The sequence below is a fragment of the Stegodyphus dumicola genome, chromosome 4, assembly GCF_044657685.1.
Source record: "Stegodyphus dumicola isolate Sdum_Otavi_A_Nest chromosome 4, ASM4465768v1".
Classification (NCBI taxonomy): Eukaryota; Metazoa; Arthropoda; class Arachnida; order Araneae; family Eresidae; genus Stegodyphus; species Stegodyphus dumicola.
Genome location: NC_140771.1, coordinates 224,385,265 through 224,403,028, shown reverse-complemented (window position 1 = coordinate 224,403,028; position 17,764 = coordinate 224,385,265). Strand labels below are relative to the sequence as shown.

The 17,764-nt window shown below is 31.9% G+C and overlaps 1 protein-coding gene across 1 annotated transcript in view; it reads left to right on the top strand.

Moving 5' to 3' along the window:
• Positions 1-17,764, top strand: part of LOC118187235 (cytoplasmic dynein 2 intermediate chain 1-like) — a 62,635-nt gene that overhangs the window by 2,659 nt on the left and 42,212 nt on the right. Inside the window, exons 2-3 of the mRNA XM_035357405.2 lie at positions 10,298-10,991; positions 11,542-11,585. Of these exons, the coding sequence (XP_035213296.1) occupies positions 10,298-10,991; positions 11,542-11,585 (738 nt within the window). The remainder of the gene's footprint in view (positions 1-10,297; positions 10,992-11,541; positions 11,586-17,764) is intronic.

Below are 17,764 nucleotides of genomic sequence, written 5' to 3'. Positions count from 1 at the left end.
TTACAGTAACACTGAATTCTTATTATAATGTAAATTTGTGTATTGAGAATTATTGCTAATATATGAAAAATTTTTTTTTGTGGATAAAATTTTGAAGAGCACTATTTCATGCTTATGTCACACATAAAAACTGTAATTTAATAAGAAATCCTTTTTTTTTTTAATTCTTGGATTAAGTTACCCAATAAATATATTTATTACCTTTAAAAATACATCCTTGTTAAAGTACATCACTTAAAAGGCCTTTGATGATATTTAAACCTGGTGCTAGCTCTTTGCATCTGATGCAAACTTTCCAGCTTCTAAATTCTGAAAGTGGTTAATCTTTGGATTATGGTAACTTGGTGATTTTTTGGCAAAAATTTGGTGACCAACCCTGCTACAGCAACCTGCTAGTTTTTGTTTGGACGCCATTTTGTTTTCACGAAGTAAAGGCATTTTTTTTTTTCCCTTCAACATTTTTTTCCAACAATCTGCTAGCCGAATTACGCTTATGCTAGAACTTTTATGGAACGAAAGGGCTTAATCATGACAAAAATTAGGTGCGAAATTGGGAGAAAGTGCAGAATCGCAAACTGCTTGCCGTGTTTTTAAGAATTGCACATACTCGGTATCCATGTACTTGTCGACCTATTTTCACTTAAAAAAACATCCCAGAATTGCACAAAAATGGCATTGCGTGTACTCTTGACTGTATCCATGTACACTGCTAAAGTCCTAGCTAGTAACCTTTATCGCCTTACCAAAATGTTGCCAAACTACCTGTTACCATATTCCAAAGATTAGCCCTGAAAGTTTTGCCACCTCTGAACTGTCCCGCCTGGCCCAACTGCGGCAGTTGCATGGGTGCTGGCTAGATGGCCATCCATTTAAATACACGTAAAATTCCATGCAGCTAATTTGTTCTGCTCCTGAAAATAGAAGCCTACAGGAAGGAATTGCTAGTGTTCTGTGGCTTCAGCAAGTAATTTCCCACTTTGATTTTGGAACTAAAATTATAATTACTGAGATCTTCACTAGAAGACTTTATAATTAATTATTTTTTTCACTTGTATAATTTGGATAAATACTCCATTTCCTTGTTTATAAATTACAAAAGGTTTTCAATAACTCCTGATATTTTAAAGCAAAATTTCAATGAATCTTTTCCCTGTCGTAGATCTAAATAATCACTCATTCAGGCCATATTAATTTTAATAATATGAAAATGAAACAAATGAAGTGTTAAAATTGTTTCATAATTATATTAATCATTAGCATAAAAAATTAATTTGGATTCAAGATTATTTCTGAAGTGAAATATTTTTGAATTTATTAATTTAGATTTCATACAGAACAGTTTGGTATTGTTGCGTGCTTACGGGTTCATAATAAATTGAATGCACAAGTCCGATAAAAAGTGAATAAAAATTTATTATTATCACAGCAAATAAAACGAAATGTTTAAATTTCCTCAAATATTTGTTCAATATTGCAATCTCTCACAGTAGTTATCTTTAAACTACCAAAATGTTCAAGAGAACTAATTCAAAATAGAGAATAATCCAATCTCACCGTGGATTCGCTACAGTAAACAACAGCAGTTTTCTAAAAACTCCGAGCTGAGAGGTTTTGATCCCGCTTTTATAAACTTTTTAAAAAGCATGAGAAACTTCTAGATTTTTCTGGATATTAAAAGAGTACAATTACTAGATATCTATTTATTAAATTCATGTGTGCTGTATTTTTAATTTTTCTGGCATAGTTTTCTCTTCAAATAAATTGTGTGTGGCATTGCACGGGGAAATGAAACAATTTAATGACAATTCTATTAAAAATAGCAAACTAAATGAATCAATACAAAAACTGTTATTTTCCTATCTTATGCTATGACCTCACCAGTGGCCGACAAGACCGCTAAATATTGGTAGTTTGACTTAAGTTAGATGAACGAATGGGCTGGCTGCATGGTTGGTTTCAATATTTTCCCCATTTATAACACAAATATGAGCCATTTTCCCTTAGCAAGTCCTCTATGAAGGCATATCTCTCCTCAGGCCTATTGTTTTACTTTATTTAAACAATCCTAACCTCATACAATGATACTTATCACACAATCAAGATGGAAGATATCTAAACAAGATTTTAAATCAGTCTGTTGGCCCCCTCCCACTGGCCGAGAGCTAAAATCGCTGACCACTGGTAATTCAAAATGAGTTCAAATCCTGGCAAACGAGATGGTTCTATGGTGTAGAGACATTAGGTTAATTGGAAGCATGCAAGATGAAAAATGAGCAATTACCTTCACTGGGAATTGAACCATGGACCTCTGGAATACTGTCCCAGCATGCAGAACCACTACACCATGAAGGCACATTAAGAAGGTGGGGAAAATACCTTATATACTCCCCCTTTTAAAGGGCGACTGGGGATTTTAGGGGACCCAATCGCCAAATCCTGGGTGTGGAGAGTTATCATCCACAACCCTTTTAGTTCGGGTGCCACTGTAGAGACATTAGGTATTTTTGGATCAAGAGAGATGAAAAATTAGCAACTGGCTTTGCTGGGAATTGAACCACGGACCTCTGAAATACTGGCTCAGTGTGCTGACCACTACACCACGAAGGCATGCTAGGAAGGCGGGAGAAATACCTTATATACTCCCCTTTTTAAAAAGCAACTGGGTGTTTTAGGGGACCCAATCACCAAATCCTGGGGAAGGAGAATCATCATCCAACACCCTTTTTAGTTCGGGCGCCAATGTAGAAACGTTAGGATTTTTTTGAAGGCCGGAGAGATGAAAAATGAGCAATTGCCTTCGCCGGAAATTGAACCACGGACCTGTGGAATACCGGCCCGGTGTGCAGAACCACTACACCACGAAGGCACACTAAGAAGGTGGGAGAAATAGCTTATACAGTACAAAGTTTTTAATCCGGACGTTCATAATCTGGAAGGATCTATAATCCGGACCTCAAAGCTACAAACTTTCTGTGCATGTGTAAATGCATAATGCATTTATGCAATTGCATAATACCTTTCCACATGCACATATGCATTTATGCATGCACATAATACATTTACGCATGCGCGTTTAATGTATAACGGACGCTATAAGATAGGCTAAAATTATCTTATTATCTATTTCAGTTAATGTTGCAGATTGCGTTGTTCCTTAATCTTCTAATTGGATCTAACTTATTAATTTTTGCAGACTGTTAGAGCAATTTTATAAAAAGTAAGCTTGAACTTTCGATTATGTCAAAAAGAGTTTCCGATTCTGGAGCTGCCAAAGGATCTACAAAGCGAAAGCTTATTTTGATGTCCATCAAACAAAAAGTGGAATTGCTACAAAGAATGGATAAAGGCATATCCTTTGTTTCTCTAACCATTCCGAAATCTGTTAATCAATTTCATGCTGCTCTGCGGGTTGGGGGGGAAGGCGCGGCGTGTAATGAACTGGAAGTTGATCTGTCAGCACTATCCTCATCTTCAGAGCAGATGTTTTTATTTTATTTGGCTTATAATTCCTTCTTAAATGTAGTATTTCATCTTGATGTACTCCGTCTTTGATATGATTTAAATCAAATTCCTCGTCATTATAAATATTACGAATACACATCGAATAGTTTTCTGGTTGCAATTTTCTAATTTCAACTATGAGTAATGTATGCTTTACACATGCGCACATTGAAAGAAATGTTTAATAAAGTAAACAAATAAATATAAAGCTCTTTTTTTTTTTTTTTTTTTGTAAATTTTGATACCCTTTAGATGATAATTGCTTTTTCTTTCATAAATTACAGTTTCATATTTTTAATTTTATAATTTCTGCATGCCATCTTACCAGATTTAAATTGCTGATCTATAATCCAGAAAAACCCCTAATCCAGAATCACCAAAGTCCCGGCGAGTCTGGATTAAAGACTTTGTACTGTAATGGAAATTTTCTTGGCTTTCTGTATGTGTAATGTGAATACAAACCAGTTCCCTTAGAAAATTATCCATTGTAGCCTTTTCCTCTTGGGCAGATAGCAGTTTCATGCTTTGCCATAATCCAAATGCATTAAATCCATCATCATCCAGATTGTATAGTGGTTAGGGGAGCCTACTATGGTACCTAAGAGCCCAGGTTCGAATCTCAGAGAAGGTATGGTTGTTTGTAAATGTATAGTGTCGGTCTGGCATGGCGGCACTAGAAGTCCAACCTGTCTTTGGTGTAGGCACTGGCAACTATCTTTCCATGTAATATGGACGAGACAACAAAAACAGCATTAAATACAAATATAATGGTCTCTTTTTAAAGAAATCTTAGGTTAAAAATTTCTAAAAATTCAAATTGCCTGCGATTGCAAATATTTTCAAGCAATTAATAACTTAAGTGAGAAAGCTTTTTAATATACTTATAAACAGCTGAAAATTAGACAAAAAAGCAAACTTAACTTGGCATAAAACTATTGATTTCGAGAGCAATCCACACAAATTCCTTTTCTTAGGAGCTAAAAAATTCTGCTAAAATGTGAAGAGGTGTATTTGTTTAGTATTTATTAGTTAGATTTATAATTATTTATATTTTCTTATTATTAAAAATATTTTTAAAAAGATAAATTTTACAAAATTACAGCAAATTTCAGATCCTAGTATTATGTAGTTATATAACCCAAATAATTAAAAATATGCTAAAAATTCTTCTGACAACTTCTCTCATATTGACCAATATTTCTGTACAGAAAAAGAACATAATTAAATGTCAATAATGAGCATCATTAAAAGTCATATTTTGAAATGTAACCAATTTGACAGATGAACAGAATTGTCAGAATCACATAAGAATGTTTCAATTTCATGGATACCAATGATGTTATGAAAATAATATTTATGCGAAATCGGCAATTTACAGAACTTTCCAGTGTTTAAAAACATAATATTTAAGAGTTGGCAAGAGAGCTGTTTGTTTTAAAAGCTTTTATTTTTTGGATGATAACACGATGTGGTAAAACAAGTCTTATAAAATTTGGTTAAATTTTTTAAAATTTAATGTCAAAACAATATTTTGCAAATATTTTAGTTTAAAGAACAAACTGGAAGTCTGAAAAGTTTAATGTTTCCACCACTGTATATAGCTTAAAATATTCTCTTAAATAAAATTTGTATGAATTTTTTAGCTTAACGTTTTATTTTGGGTGAATTTTTGAAAATCAAAAGTTTTTTTTTTTTAAAGTATTTGAGGTGAGAGAATTATTGAAAATAAAAAACTGTTTAGTCATTATTGAAAAATGATTTTTCAGTTGAATAAGTTGAATGAAAATGTATCATTCAGACTAAAAAGGTAAAATTATTTATAAAAATAAGCATTTATTCAAAACTCATAAAATCCTTAATGAACCAAAAGCAAAAAAATAATTTATCATATAGTTTAATTGGAACAAGAGAATTATTAAGCATCATTAAAATATTCATGTACAGTTTTATATCAGGAATAATAAAAATGTAGGCACTTAAAATAACGAAATCAAATAATCAAATCCCATTGTTAAATCCAAAAGGTTTTATAAATTTATAACCTAACATTTTTATTATTTGGGATATAAATTTGTAGAAGAATTTTGTAAAGAGGATTATTTAATCTTTTATTCCTATTAAACTACATGATAAATTATTTTTCTCCTTTTAATTCATTAATGATTTCATGAGTAATAAATAAAAGTTATAAATAAAATAAATTTTATAAGTCTTTTTTTATTATTTTTTATTCCTTAACCAGTTCTAAAACAGAAATTTTTAATTCCTCTTTTATATACATTCACTTTCTAACCAGTAACAAATTTCTTGTTTTTTTAGAACCAGTGTAAAACATGAAACATCAAGAAGAGTTCTTTCCACACTAATGAGGGTCATTACTATTGTCATCAAGGTTGGGGGAATGCTTGTCCACTTAGGCATTTGGGGGTAACAGTAAAACAAAAATCTGGGCTACCCATACTTGATATATCTTTTCATTCTAACAAAAGCACAAGCAGGCCTGTATTCGAGGATATATTTAAAATAACAATTTCTTGTAACAACCCATTAAAAAGTCTGCATCAAAGAGTTAGATCATCCAGGCAAACCATTAAAGGGTTAAATATATGACAGCCTTTAAGATTCATAATTGATTTTGTATATATACGTGTATATTTTTAGGTATTTTTTTTGTTATGCACCTGCCACACATTTTGATGGTACTATTGTAATAATATGTGTATGTTTTTACTTATTATATTCACAGACCCACACATACAATCCCTAGATGATGCTACTATTGCATGTGTTTGGTTTCTTTATCAAAGGGCCAAAAATTGTGGCAAGTGCATAATGGAAAGATACCTGTATTTCATATATATTGATGCATATGTATGGGTTTGTAATAGATTGAATGCACACAGGTTTGATGGTAGGTCAATAAAATTTATTTTATAAAAATAAACACTTCATAGATCTCTCACTTTGCTCAAAAATAGTCGTACAACTCTTCACACTCTCACAGAATTTAATCAGTAGTTACACTTCAAACTACTAAGAATGTTAAACATGATGCAGTACAAAGCGCATCCAAAGAGCGAAGCTAACCCAGAGATATCTCTGTACTCCGAACTCACACTGAACCAACAACTGACAGTAGATGCTCTCTCTGGCCTTATGTAATTTTCACCTGACTTCTGAGAAATGTCTAGTACTTTTCAAAATTACTGAAAGACATGAGGCCGGATGTAATTACAGTTGCATATGAAATCAATTAGAATTATTCAATTACAATATCTGTTACGGTAACACAGAGATCGGACTAAAATGGCGTTAAGTTTGGTGACTTTTAACGATTTCTTGCCAAATTTGTCAACAAAAGTTAGTCACCAAAATCGTTGCCAGCGTGGCGATATCTCCCAAATTAGCGAGATAGCCATTTACTTGAAGATTAAATAGACATCCTTATTTTTCCAGCAGAGCATCGTCTCTCTATATTTTCATATTACATTACATAGAAAAATAAAATTTTGCATATAATTTACTAAAATTATCTTTCTATGCACAAAATTCATAACAATATATATATTTTGAATTTAATTACAATGAGCTGGTATTTGTGAATAACTGTGATTTAGAAGACTGAGATACTTGGAGTCATTGCCAATGTACTATTTTTGTACTTATCTATTATTCCATTGACTGTAACAGAGATCCTGCCAAAGTTGCACTAATCATTTCCTGTGGAATTCTAAAGAAACTGCTGCCTCTTTATTTAATGAACAATCAGTATTAGACCCACTTTGTTTTGCACTTTGTAAAAAGACTTATATTGATTTCTGGTGTTTTGCTAGGCCCTCCAGTTTTACCAAAAGCTCCGTTTAGAATACTATTAATATAAAATTCCTGCAAGCAATCTCTCCAATCTATTATTGTTTTGCCTGCTATATCCAGCTGTTCTTTTCCCCATTTAACAGATGTTAAATTCTTTCAACCAGCAAGCAGTGCAGTCAAAAATGCGATTCAACAGCCCTCAAACCACATTCCGTTTTGAATGTGTATTTTGTTGTCACAGTTTTTCATGTTATATTGCCAGTGCTTAACCATTTTCAAATCAAGTAGCATATCCATCAAGAAGCTTGCTGTTCCTTACAAAGCAGATATGAAATTTTAATCACTTTTTTTAATGCAAGAAAAAATGCAGCAATAACAGTTAATTTATATCCTTGTTCATAGAAACAAATGGTGGCTTATCAAGAATCAATAAGGGTTACAGCTAATGAAAGCACATATATTATGAATGTCTTGTTACGTCATACTTATCTATGATTGGCTCTAAATTACACTGCTTAGTGGCAATTTCATAAATGGCAAAATAATATATCAGTACCAGTATTGCTGTATTTTCATTGACAAAGACTTTTTAAGCCAGCTCAGACAAATTGGTACAATAAATATTCCTGTTTTTGAAGACCTGCATTGGTACATTTTAGATTCTTAAAAATATAATCAAAGACAGCTAAGGAAGTTGACAGTAGCAAGAGTTAGAATACACCAAGTCTAAGATGAAATTCCTGTTCAGAATGATTTAATTTTGGTTTAGCTTTATTTTTAATGGTTAAATTTAAATCTCTATAATTATTATTGGTTGAATTATGTTAAGTATTTGTATCATTAACATTATACAAGAATCATATGACAGCAATAATTCTGAAATGATATAGTTTAGTGTGATTTATTATATGAAGTTACGGTACTTTTCCATTATGCACTTGACACTCTTTTTGGCTTCTGTGAAAGAGAAGCCAAACACATGCCAAGACCCAACAACAGTAACTAGAATTAAATATTTTACCTTCTATAAACTATTTTTACGATTAAAAAACCAAGTTTTTGGCTTCTTTTTCACAGTTGCCGAAGAGCATGGTAGGTACATAATAGAAAAGTAACCAAAGTCACTATTTTTAAGACAGAAAGGTGAAACAGCCAAATTAAATATGGAATTTAAAGGTTAGGCTTTGGTTTATTTGACTATGGCAAAGCACTCGAGGGCTATCTGCCGAAAGGAAAGATACCTTTGTGGAGGACTTTACAATGGAAACAAGCTTGTATACGCATTACAAATGGGAAGAACCATGAAATGTCCATGAAGCCAGCCCATTTGTAGGATTTAAACCTTGGACTGAACTACCAGTGTTCAGTGACTTTACCGCTTAGCCACTGAAATTTAAGGGACTATCACAAATTAAAGTTAGAATTTTGATAATTATATTTTTTGTTTTAAATGTATGTATGTACACATTTTGAATTTAATTAGTTAATTGGTAAATGTAATTAGCATGTGTGCTAAATAACTTTTTGGTTTGTTTCCTCTTGTAGTTTTCTAAATAACCAGCCACTTTTCATAATTGAATTTCCTTAATACTAGTACTTTTCTGTGTAAATATTAGCAAAAGCATCCATTTTAGAGATCTCCAAAATTGTTATAGGAAAATCTGAATGATTGATTATATATGTAATGCATATTTAAGGGCATATTAAGCATGTGAAATATTAGAAAATTTTGAGAAATTATATGTGATTTGATCCTTTGTAATTCTCCCAGAACGTTTCAACTGTTTTTATCAGCTATTAAACGTGTAAGGTTTTTGAACACTTTTAGTTCATCCAAGGTTTTTGGACAGAGTTTAAGTGGGGTTATTATGATTTTGATTAATGATCTCATGCAGCTAGTTTTTTTGATGGTGACTGTTGTATACAATAATATTTTCCAGAGGAATTCTAATTCAAATTATTAAAAGTATTTTAAATCTTTAATACAGAAAAGTCTGTAAATGCATTAAATCTCTGAGTATTTGAAGTAAATATGCACTACAGTTTTCAATTCTTAGTTTATTAGGGTAATACCAGGGATGATGATGTGTATGGCTAATTTAAAATTTTTGTTAATCCAAGGGCAATTAAATAAAAGGAAAGGTGTCGGTATAACTTATATTATAATTAACAGAAAACATTATGTATTAAAAGCTTACCTTTCTTTCAGACAGATTACGCTAGGGAGTAAGTTTATTTGGCTATGTAAGTTAAAACATTAGTCAAAGTGAAAAGGAGACAGTGCAAATAATATAAGAATAAACAGTATGGCATTAAAATACAATTTCTTTTTGTTTTGTATTTTCTATAGACAATTCTGTTTTATGTTGAGGGTTTGTGATAATAATTTTTCCATTATTCCTCAAAAAACAAACATAACTTGTTTCTATAGAAAGTCTCAGTAATCTGCAGCTCAATTAATCAAGAATTAACTGTATTTTAATTGAGTAATTGTATATTAGCTGAGCATAAGTGATAAATTACCAGGTATTGTTTATGAACTTTTAAGTATTTATATCAGGTTCAAGTAAAGTCTTCAATTTTATAAACTAATAAAATAATTTAAATAGATTAGCTTCATTATGAATTAGGAAAAATCATTGCTTTAGATATAGTCTTTATTAAGTTAATTTCTCCCCCCCCCCCTGTTCACTGTATTTGGTGATATATTGCATTCAGTGTTTCTAAAGATCTTAAAATTGTTTTTTGCTTGGTTTAATGTATCAATACCTTTTGTTGTTTTGGATATTTTTATTTGAAAATAAAAGCTTTTGTATTATTTAAAAAGCAAATATTCTTCTGTTATTCAATTTCAAAACTTTAGTATATTTATATTTTAGCATATTTAATTAAATCAATGCTCTTAGCAAAAGTAGTTTTGATTTGTCATTTTTATGTGTAATATTTATTAAAAAAATATGAAAATATTTATATTTCCTTTCAGAAACAGATAAAATCAGATTCAAAATCACACAGTGTGAAAAGAGGTTCTAAACCAGAAGTCTTAAAAAAAGAAAGCAAATCTGAACAACAAAAAGAAAAGATTAAATCTTCAGTATCATCTGTAAAAAAAGTTTCTCAGAATGAAAGATATCGTAGTGAAAGTTTAAGTAGACGAGAATCAGTTAAACTACGAGAATCTCCAAGGAAAGCACAAAGTGTTGATAGAAATCAGGCAAACAGAAACAATTTGTCATCTCAGGTAGCTAAAAAGGAAGTCGATAAAAATGCAGTGCGTGGTAAAGTTGCTGTTCCAGATAAAAGTACATCTACTTCAAGTTCAAGAAGTAGCATAAAAGCTGTTGAAACAAGCATTAGTAAAAAGGCTAGCACCTCGAGAGTTAGCACTACTAAGAAAAATCCAAGTTCTGAAAAATCTCAGAAAATGGTAAAAGCTACGGAGCGTAAAACTAATGTAGAAATTGCTAAAAGCTTTGTAAAGAAAAAATCAGATTCAAAACCTAAAAAGATAATAAAGACAACTGAAAATGAAAACCAGGTATCTAATGTACAGAAAACTAACAGTAGTAAACAATATCCAGACCAGGACAGTGCTCTTGAAAGACCACGAACTAGTACTATACGAAAGGATTCTGAACCAGGCTACGTAGTTCCTGAAATAGATGAAAAGGCAAAGGGTAATTTTTTTTTCCCCTTTTTTCTCTTACAGCATGGCTGAGCAGCTGTTTAGACATGCTGTCTGTCTTTTCTAAAATAAAATTTTATGAAACCTTATTAGCTGTATTTATTTATGCTTTCTTTGCTAAAGAAATAAATATCATTAGTTTCTGGTTAAAACAGACTGCTATATTTATTTATGTTTAACTTCCAAGAAAAATTAGAAATTATGGGTCTTCTAAAAGTTAAATTAAGGATTTTTAAAATTGTGGTCCTGTGCCTGGTTATGTGAGCTTAAGTTTTTTAATCAAAATCTGAATGTCATATAAAATTATTGTTTTAAATTAAAAAGTTGTGTTATACAAAAGATGTGTCTTGTTTAAAATCTTATTGTATTCAAATAGAACCATCACCAATTGTAAACTGTTTTATGTATCAAATGTTAAGAAATATTAGTGAATTGTTTGATATTAATTTGTAAAATATGTGAAAGATTTTGTGTAGATTATCTTCAAATAAACATGATTAATTTAGTTAAATTGCCTGAAAATTTTTCTTTTTAATTTTTAGGAAATGTAGTGCCTAATAATGGAATATTTGTGCCAAATAGCAAAGTACGTATGGTTGTTAATTATTAAAAAATAACTTTTAGTAAAGCATTAGAGGTGGATGTATTGCTGAACAACTTTTATTCAATTCATTTATCAGTTTTTATTCCTAAATTTAATTTTTCTTATTTTGATATCACTTAAGTAGCTTCATTAGTATTATTATTATTGCTTTTTTAACATATGTCTGTTAAAATTGCTCTTTTTATACAGGCAAGTGACACATATCAGTGTGTTTTTTTTTATGTTAAATCACTTTTGACTGATATTTGAATTAAAGTGCTAAAATAAACCAAATGTGGACAGCTGAATTTCACTCATGCTGATATTAAAGAATTAATCTTTATTATGTATTATGCAATCAACTATGAATCTGTTGCTAAGTGGCATGATTTAGTGCTAATTATTGATAAATATAATAACAAGTCTGTTAAATTGAAAGTAAAAGTTTTTTTTTTTTTTTTTTTTTTTTTTTTGTGTGTGTGTGTGTGTGTTGTTTAAAAAGTAAATAAGTTTTCTTCTATTCCATTTCAAAATTTAGTATATACAATATAACACACAATTCATAAACCATTCCTAATATAACATAATAGACCATTCCTAATATCTGAGGTTTTTGTTTCATGTAACTCTGACTTTTTTGATAAGCCACCATTTGTTTTTGCACTGCTACCAATTAAAATTGTTACACCAAGAAGGAAAGCAAATAGCAGAACTTTATTTATTATATGTATACAGTATAATAGGAGGATGACATGATTAATTTTGCTGATACTTTGGAGTACACAGCAGGCAGAATTCAGTACACAGAGCTGTCACCTTTGGCAGCAACAATTGCTGTAATGCAGCTGGGCATCAAGTTCAACTTAGCTTGGATGACAGATAGGAGTACTTCATTCCATGTGGCTTTATATGAAAGTTCATCAGTCAAAGTGGCTTATGAGTGGTGCTATGCCAGTCTGTCGGCAATCTAAGACTAGATGTTCCCAATGAGAACATGCTTGACAAGGCATTATTTGAACACTCTCTGTATCAAAGAAGGCTAGGATAGCATGGGCAAACAGTCGGGTGTTATTTTGTTGAAAGTTAGCATCATGCTGGCTTTGAAGATAAAGCACAGCCATAGGCCTTAACACATCAGAAATGTAGCAGTTGCTATTCACATTATTGGCTAAGCAGAAAAGAGGTGATAAGGATTACATCTCGTACTAGCATGCCAGAAGCTGGACCCATATGATGACGACAAATGCTGGCTTGCAATATTAAAGGCATTCTTCTCAATGCCTCCACATAAAGATATGACCATGATGCTGCACACAGAACTTGGATTCATCTGAAAAGATCATGTAATGCCACTTCTGTGTCCAGTGACATTTTTTGTTCCACTTTAAACATGCATATTTGTGCTGCAATGTCAAGGGAAGCCACAACAATGGTTGTCATGTTGACAGTCTATTGATGCTGCAGACATCATTGCACTGTCCATGCAGACACTTGTCATCCTGCATGTGAGCCAAGTTATTGACTCAGGACATGACAAAGCTATATAATCCCACAAGGCTGAGAGAATGATATGTATGTCCTCTTAGGCTAGTGGCTCAGGCCCGCTGAGATCCTGTATTGCATTCAGGGACCCGTCCATTCCGTACTCATCTGATAATCATGGGATCCCAACCAGCAATGTTGCAGAATGATAAACCAGTCCCGTTGGCCATGATCCTACTGCAGTCAAATTTGAAAGCATACTGGTGGGAGTTTCTCCTCCTTACATGATGCATAACATGACATTTATACAAACAACCAGCATTAAAATGTGGTTTCCAAATGGAAAAAATCACTATGCAATCTTCCCATTTATACACAATAAGCTATATAGTAATACAGTCAAAAGTCTTTAATCCGGACTCGTCGGGACTTCGGCGATTCCGGATTATCGATTTTTCCGGATTATAGATCATCAGTTTAAATCTGGTAAGATGGCATGCAGAAATTATAAAATTAAAATTATGAAGCCGTAATTTATAAAATAATGAGCAATTATGATCTAAAGGGTATCAAAATTGACAAAAAAATAGCTTAATATTTATTTGTTTACTTTATTAAACATTTCTTTCAACGTGCGCATGCGTAAAGCATACATTATGCATAGCCGAAATTAGAAAATTGCAACCAGAAAACTATTTGATTTGTATTCGTGATATTTATAATGACGAGGAATTTGATTTAAATCATATCAAAGAAGAAGTACATCGAGATGAAATGCTACATTTAATAAGGAATTATAAGCCGAATAAAATAAAAACATCTGCACTGAAGATAACAATAGTGTTGACAGATCAACTTCCAGTTCACTGCGCGCCACGACGTCCCCCCCCCCCCCCCCGCAGAGCAGCATGAAATTGATAAACGGATTTCGGAACGGTTAGATAAACAAAGGATATGCCTTTATCCATTTTTTGGAGCAATTCCACTTTTTGTTTGATGGACATCGAAACATACTTTCGTTTTCGTAGATCCTTTGGGAGCTCCAGCATCGGAAATTCTATTTGACATAATCGAAAGTTCAAGCTTACTTTTATAAAATTGCTCTTACAGTCTGCAAAATATAATAAGCCGGATCCAATTTGGAGGTTAAGGAACAACGCAATCATCAACATTAACTGAAATAGACAATTAGATAATTTTAGCTTATACCGTCCGTTATACATTAAACGTGCAGCGAAAACGTATTCTGCGCTTTTGCACACGCAAATGCGTAGTCGTAAAGGTCTTACGTGCACGCTTAAACGCCTATGTGCATGCGTCAAAGCGGCGCATGCGCAGAAAGTTTTTAGCTTTGAGGTCCGGATCATAGATCATTCCAGGTTATGGGTGTCCGAATTAACGACTTTTGACTGTACCATTTATACTCAATTTGAGATAGCATTACTCATAACTGCTTTGTGTATGTGCTTTGGAATGTTAATCATTTGCATATCGCAGCATATGGTACTTTTCATGCAAATTTTTCATTTATTGCATGGGGGCCTTCATGGTGTAGTAAATTTAGTGGCCAGCATGTTTGAATAAGAATGGAAATTAACTTTTATCACTGTATTTTTCTTGCGTTTTGGAAAAAAGAAAAAAGATTAAATTTGTTACCTGCCTTCTACAGAACAATAAGTAGTGGAATCATTTTCAAAATTATTTAATCCTACCAAGTGTTCATTAAAAAAGTGCATATTAATGAACACAATATGATGAGCTGTATATAGCCAATGAAACAGTAATAGGCTAGAAAAATTACCTGCAGGAAGTTCATATTCGCAGTGTTCTAAGACAGCTTCCATTAAAATCAGCAGGCCTAATAAAATAGTAGAAACTGGCAAAATCTTTTTTACAAAGCACAGAAATGAACTGGACTGAATACTTATTGTTCATTAAATAAAGAGGTGTCAGTTCCTTCAGAATTCAATAGGAGTGATAGGTGAAGTTTTGATAGGATTGATGATAATTTGGTAGGACAACTTTCACAATTGAGTGGATAATACGTAAGTACCACTAAATTTTCTCAAAATGAGACTTTCTTTATTTTACTAAACTAGGGCAGCTATCAAATTAAAAGATTACTAATGTTTGGTTTTTATTGGTTTATTTAATTATGGCAAAGCCCACTAGGGCTATCTGCCTAAGGGGAGGGATGCCTTCGTGGAGGACTTTCTAAGGGAAACTGGCTCGTATACACGTTACACATGGGGAAAACCACGAAAACGCCCATGCAGCCAGCCCGTTCGCGGGATTCGAACCTCGGACCGAACTACCAGTGTTCAGCGACTTTAATGCTCGGCCGCTGGTGGGCCCCAGATTACTAATGAGAAACATCCTTACTTCAGTAATTGTTAAAATTTACATGCACTAAGATTAAATTATAGCACATGCATATTATTGCAACTATCTTAATAGATGAAACCAAATTTTGAAAGACTATGCCAAACAGTACAATCATATTCATAACAAGTCAGCAGTTTTAACAAGAAACATGGCCATTTTCATATGCATTCTTTTTGTTGTATTACAAGTTTTAATGGTTTTTATAGGTAAATCATGATATTTTTAATTTTGAATGTAATTTAAAAATATTTGCATGTGAGAATTATATGCAGTGGGAGAAACTGCATTAAAATTTCTGCAGTGATATGGTATTTTCTGCAAAATTTCTCTGAATCTATTTTTAAAGTGATCATCACAGAATTTCCATCAGAACAAAAGAAACAAAAACTTGCTTGTGAGTGGGTTCATTGATTGATTTTCAGAATAAATGCCTAATTAAAATATAAAATATGTATGTGTAATAAATAATTTTTTGCAGTTATATTAGTGCTACAAACTCGTCATTTTTTTCCGTTCTGTAAAAAATCATGAAACTGCAGTAAATTTGTTGCAGTTTATATGTAAGCACCTAAATTATTTAATGTCCCCCCCCCATTCTAAGGCCACTGTACTCATCACAGTTTTGTATTTTTTTATGAAAGAGAATTTAATAAACAAGTCATTTCTTATGTCTTTGATTGATGCAACCTTTCAATATGCAGCTTGAAACTAGATCTTTTAGCTCCCTTCCTTTTCTTAACATTCTAATTACTCATAATAAATTTGATTTCAGTCATACAATTTATGATAGAATTTTTTCTGTTTCCTTCTCTTTCCATGCCCAATCTTGTTGTTTTAATAAACAAAGAAAAAAAAAAACTTTGCTTACTTTTATGTATATAACATAATCAAGGTGAAGCTTCTCATTCAGAAACTCCTATTCGAAGTTGGTTACTATCTATAAAGGTTTTCCCTCCTACTGTCACTAATAAAGCTTTTGCCATCTTCTTCTTACTTGTATTAAAAGATTCTCTTATCAAAAATAACTATTGTAATGTTATTACTATTTCATTTTTTATCAGCTGTGTTAGTTACAAAATTGTTTGAATTCTCCACAAATTCAGCTTTTAAATTATTTTCATTTCTTATTCTTCAGTTCTTAAAGACCCTTTTTCAGGTTTATTTTTTTAAATTCATAACATTTATTGTCAATGTAGTGTAATATATACTAGTCAAACTAACAGAATGTTAAAGTTTCATGAATCTGACAGAAAAATTAAAATGAGTAAATCTTCAACAGCTAATCGAAGTTAGTCACTAGTTTGTTTATCATTCGATTAAATAGGAAAAAACCTTCTTCAGTTAATGAACTAAGAGTTCTTTGAACCTTTATTTTTTTACAAAAGTCCGTCTACTTTAGTTAATGATATTAATTCCAATCCACTTTTTCTTGAAATGTTTAAAATCCTAATAACATACTTTTATTTTTTTATTTTCATCCCCATTTTGTCCAGTAGATGGTTATTTTTTCCATTTATTTTGATTTTTCTCTCTGCTTATGAAATATTTTTGCTCCTTGAAGAAGAGGGACCGTATGCATGACATTTTCAAAATTAATAGAGCTTTCTAATAAACCACTCCTAATATGAGTTTGATTTTTTTGTCTAATTTCATGACACATTTTTTTAATAAGAAAGTATTTTAAATGCATTTCAATTTATTTATTTAAAATTAATATCAACTATTAAATTCTTGTGTATGATATGCAACCGCCTTAGTAGCTGCGGCCAAATTTTCAGAATGGGCTAAAATCTGGCATCTATAAGGAAAATAGTTGTTCAAACAGCCATGAAGTTATAATTCTTCATATTTAACAAATAATAATGTGGAGACAATGAAGCATTTTTAAATTTTGGAGAAAGAGATGTGAAAATCCTACTGGGAGTTGAACTTCAAACCTCCTGATTCTAATTGGCATGCTTTCCAATTACACAACGTAGGCATGTGGTGAAAGGGGAGAAAATACCTTACCTTTTCCCCTCTTATAAGGCAACTGGGAAAGAAGGGATCCGGTTGCCAAATTACTGGCAGTGATGAATTATTGTCCACCACTTTTCAGTTCAGGCACCATTATAGAGGCAATTAGAACTTTTTTTTTTTTATTATTATTTTGGAGGGGAAGACAAAAAATATGCAATGCCCTCACTGCGATTTGAATTTCTGACCTCCTGGCGCTAGTTGGATGGGCTGTCCAGTTATACCATGAAGACATGCAATAAAGAAGGGAGAAAATACTTTATAACATCACTATTTATCATATATGATCTTTTTGTTGT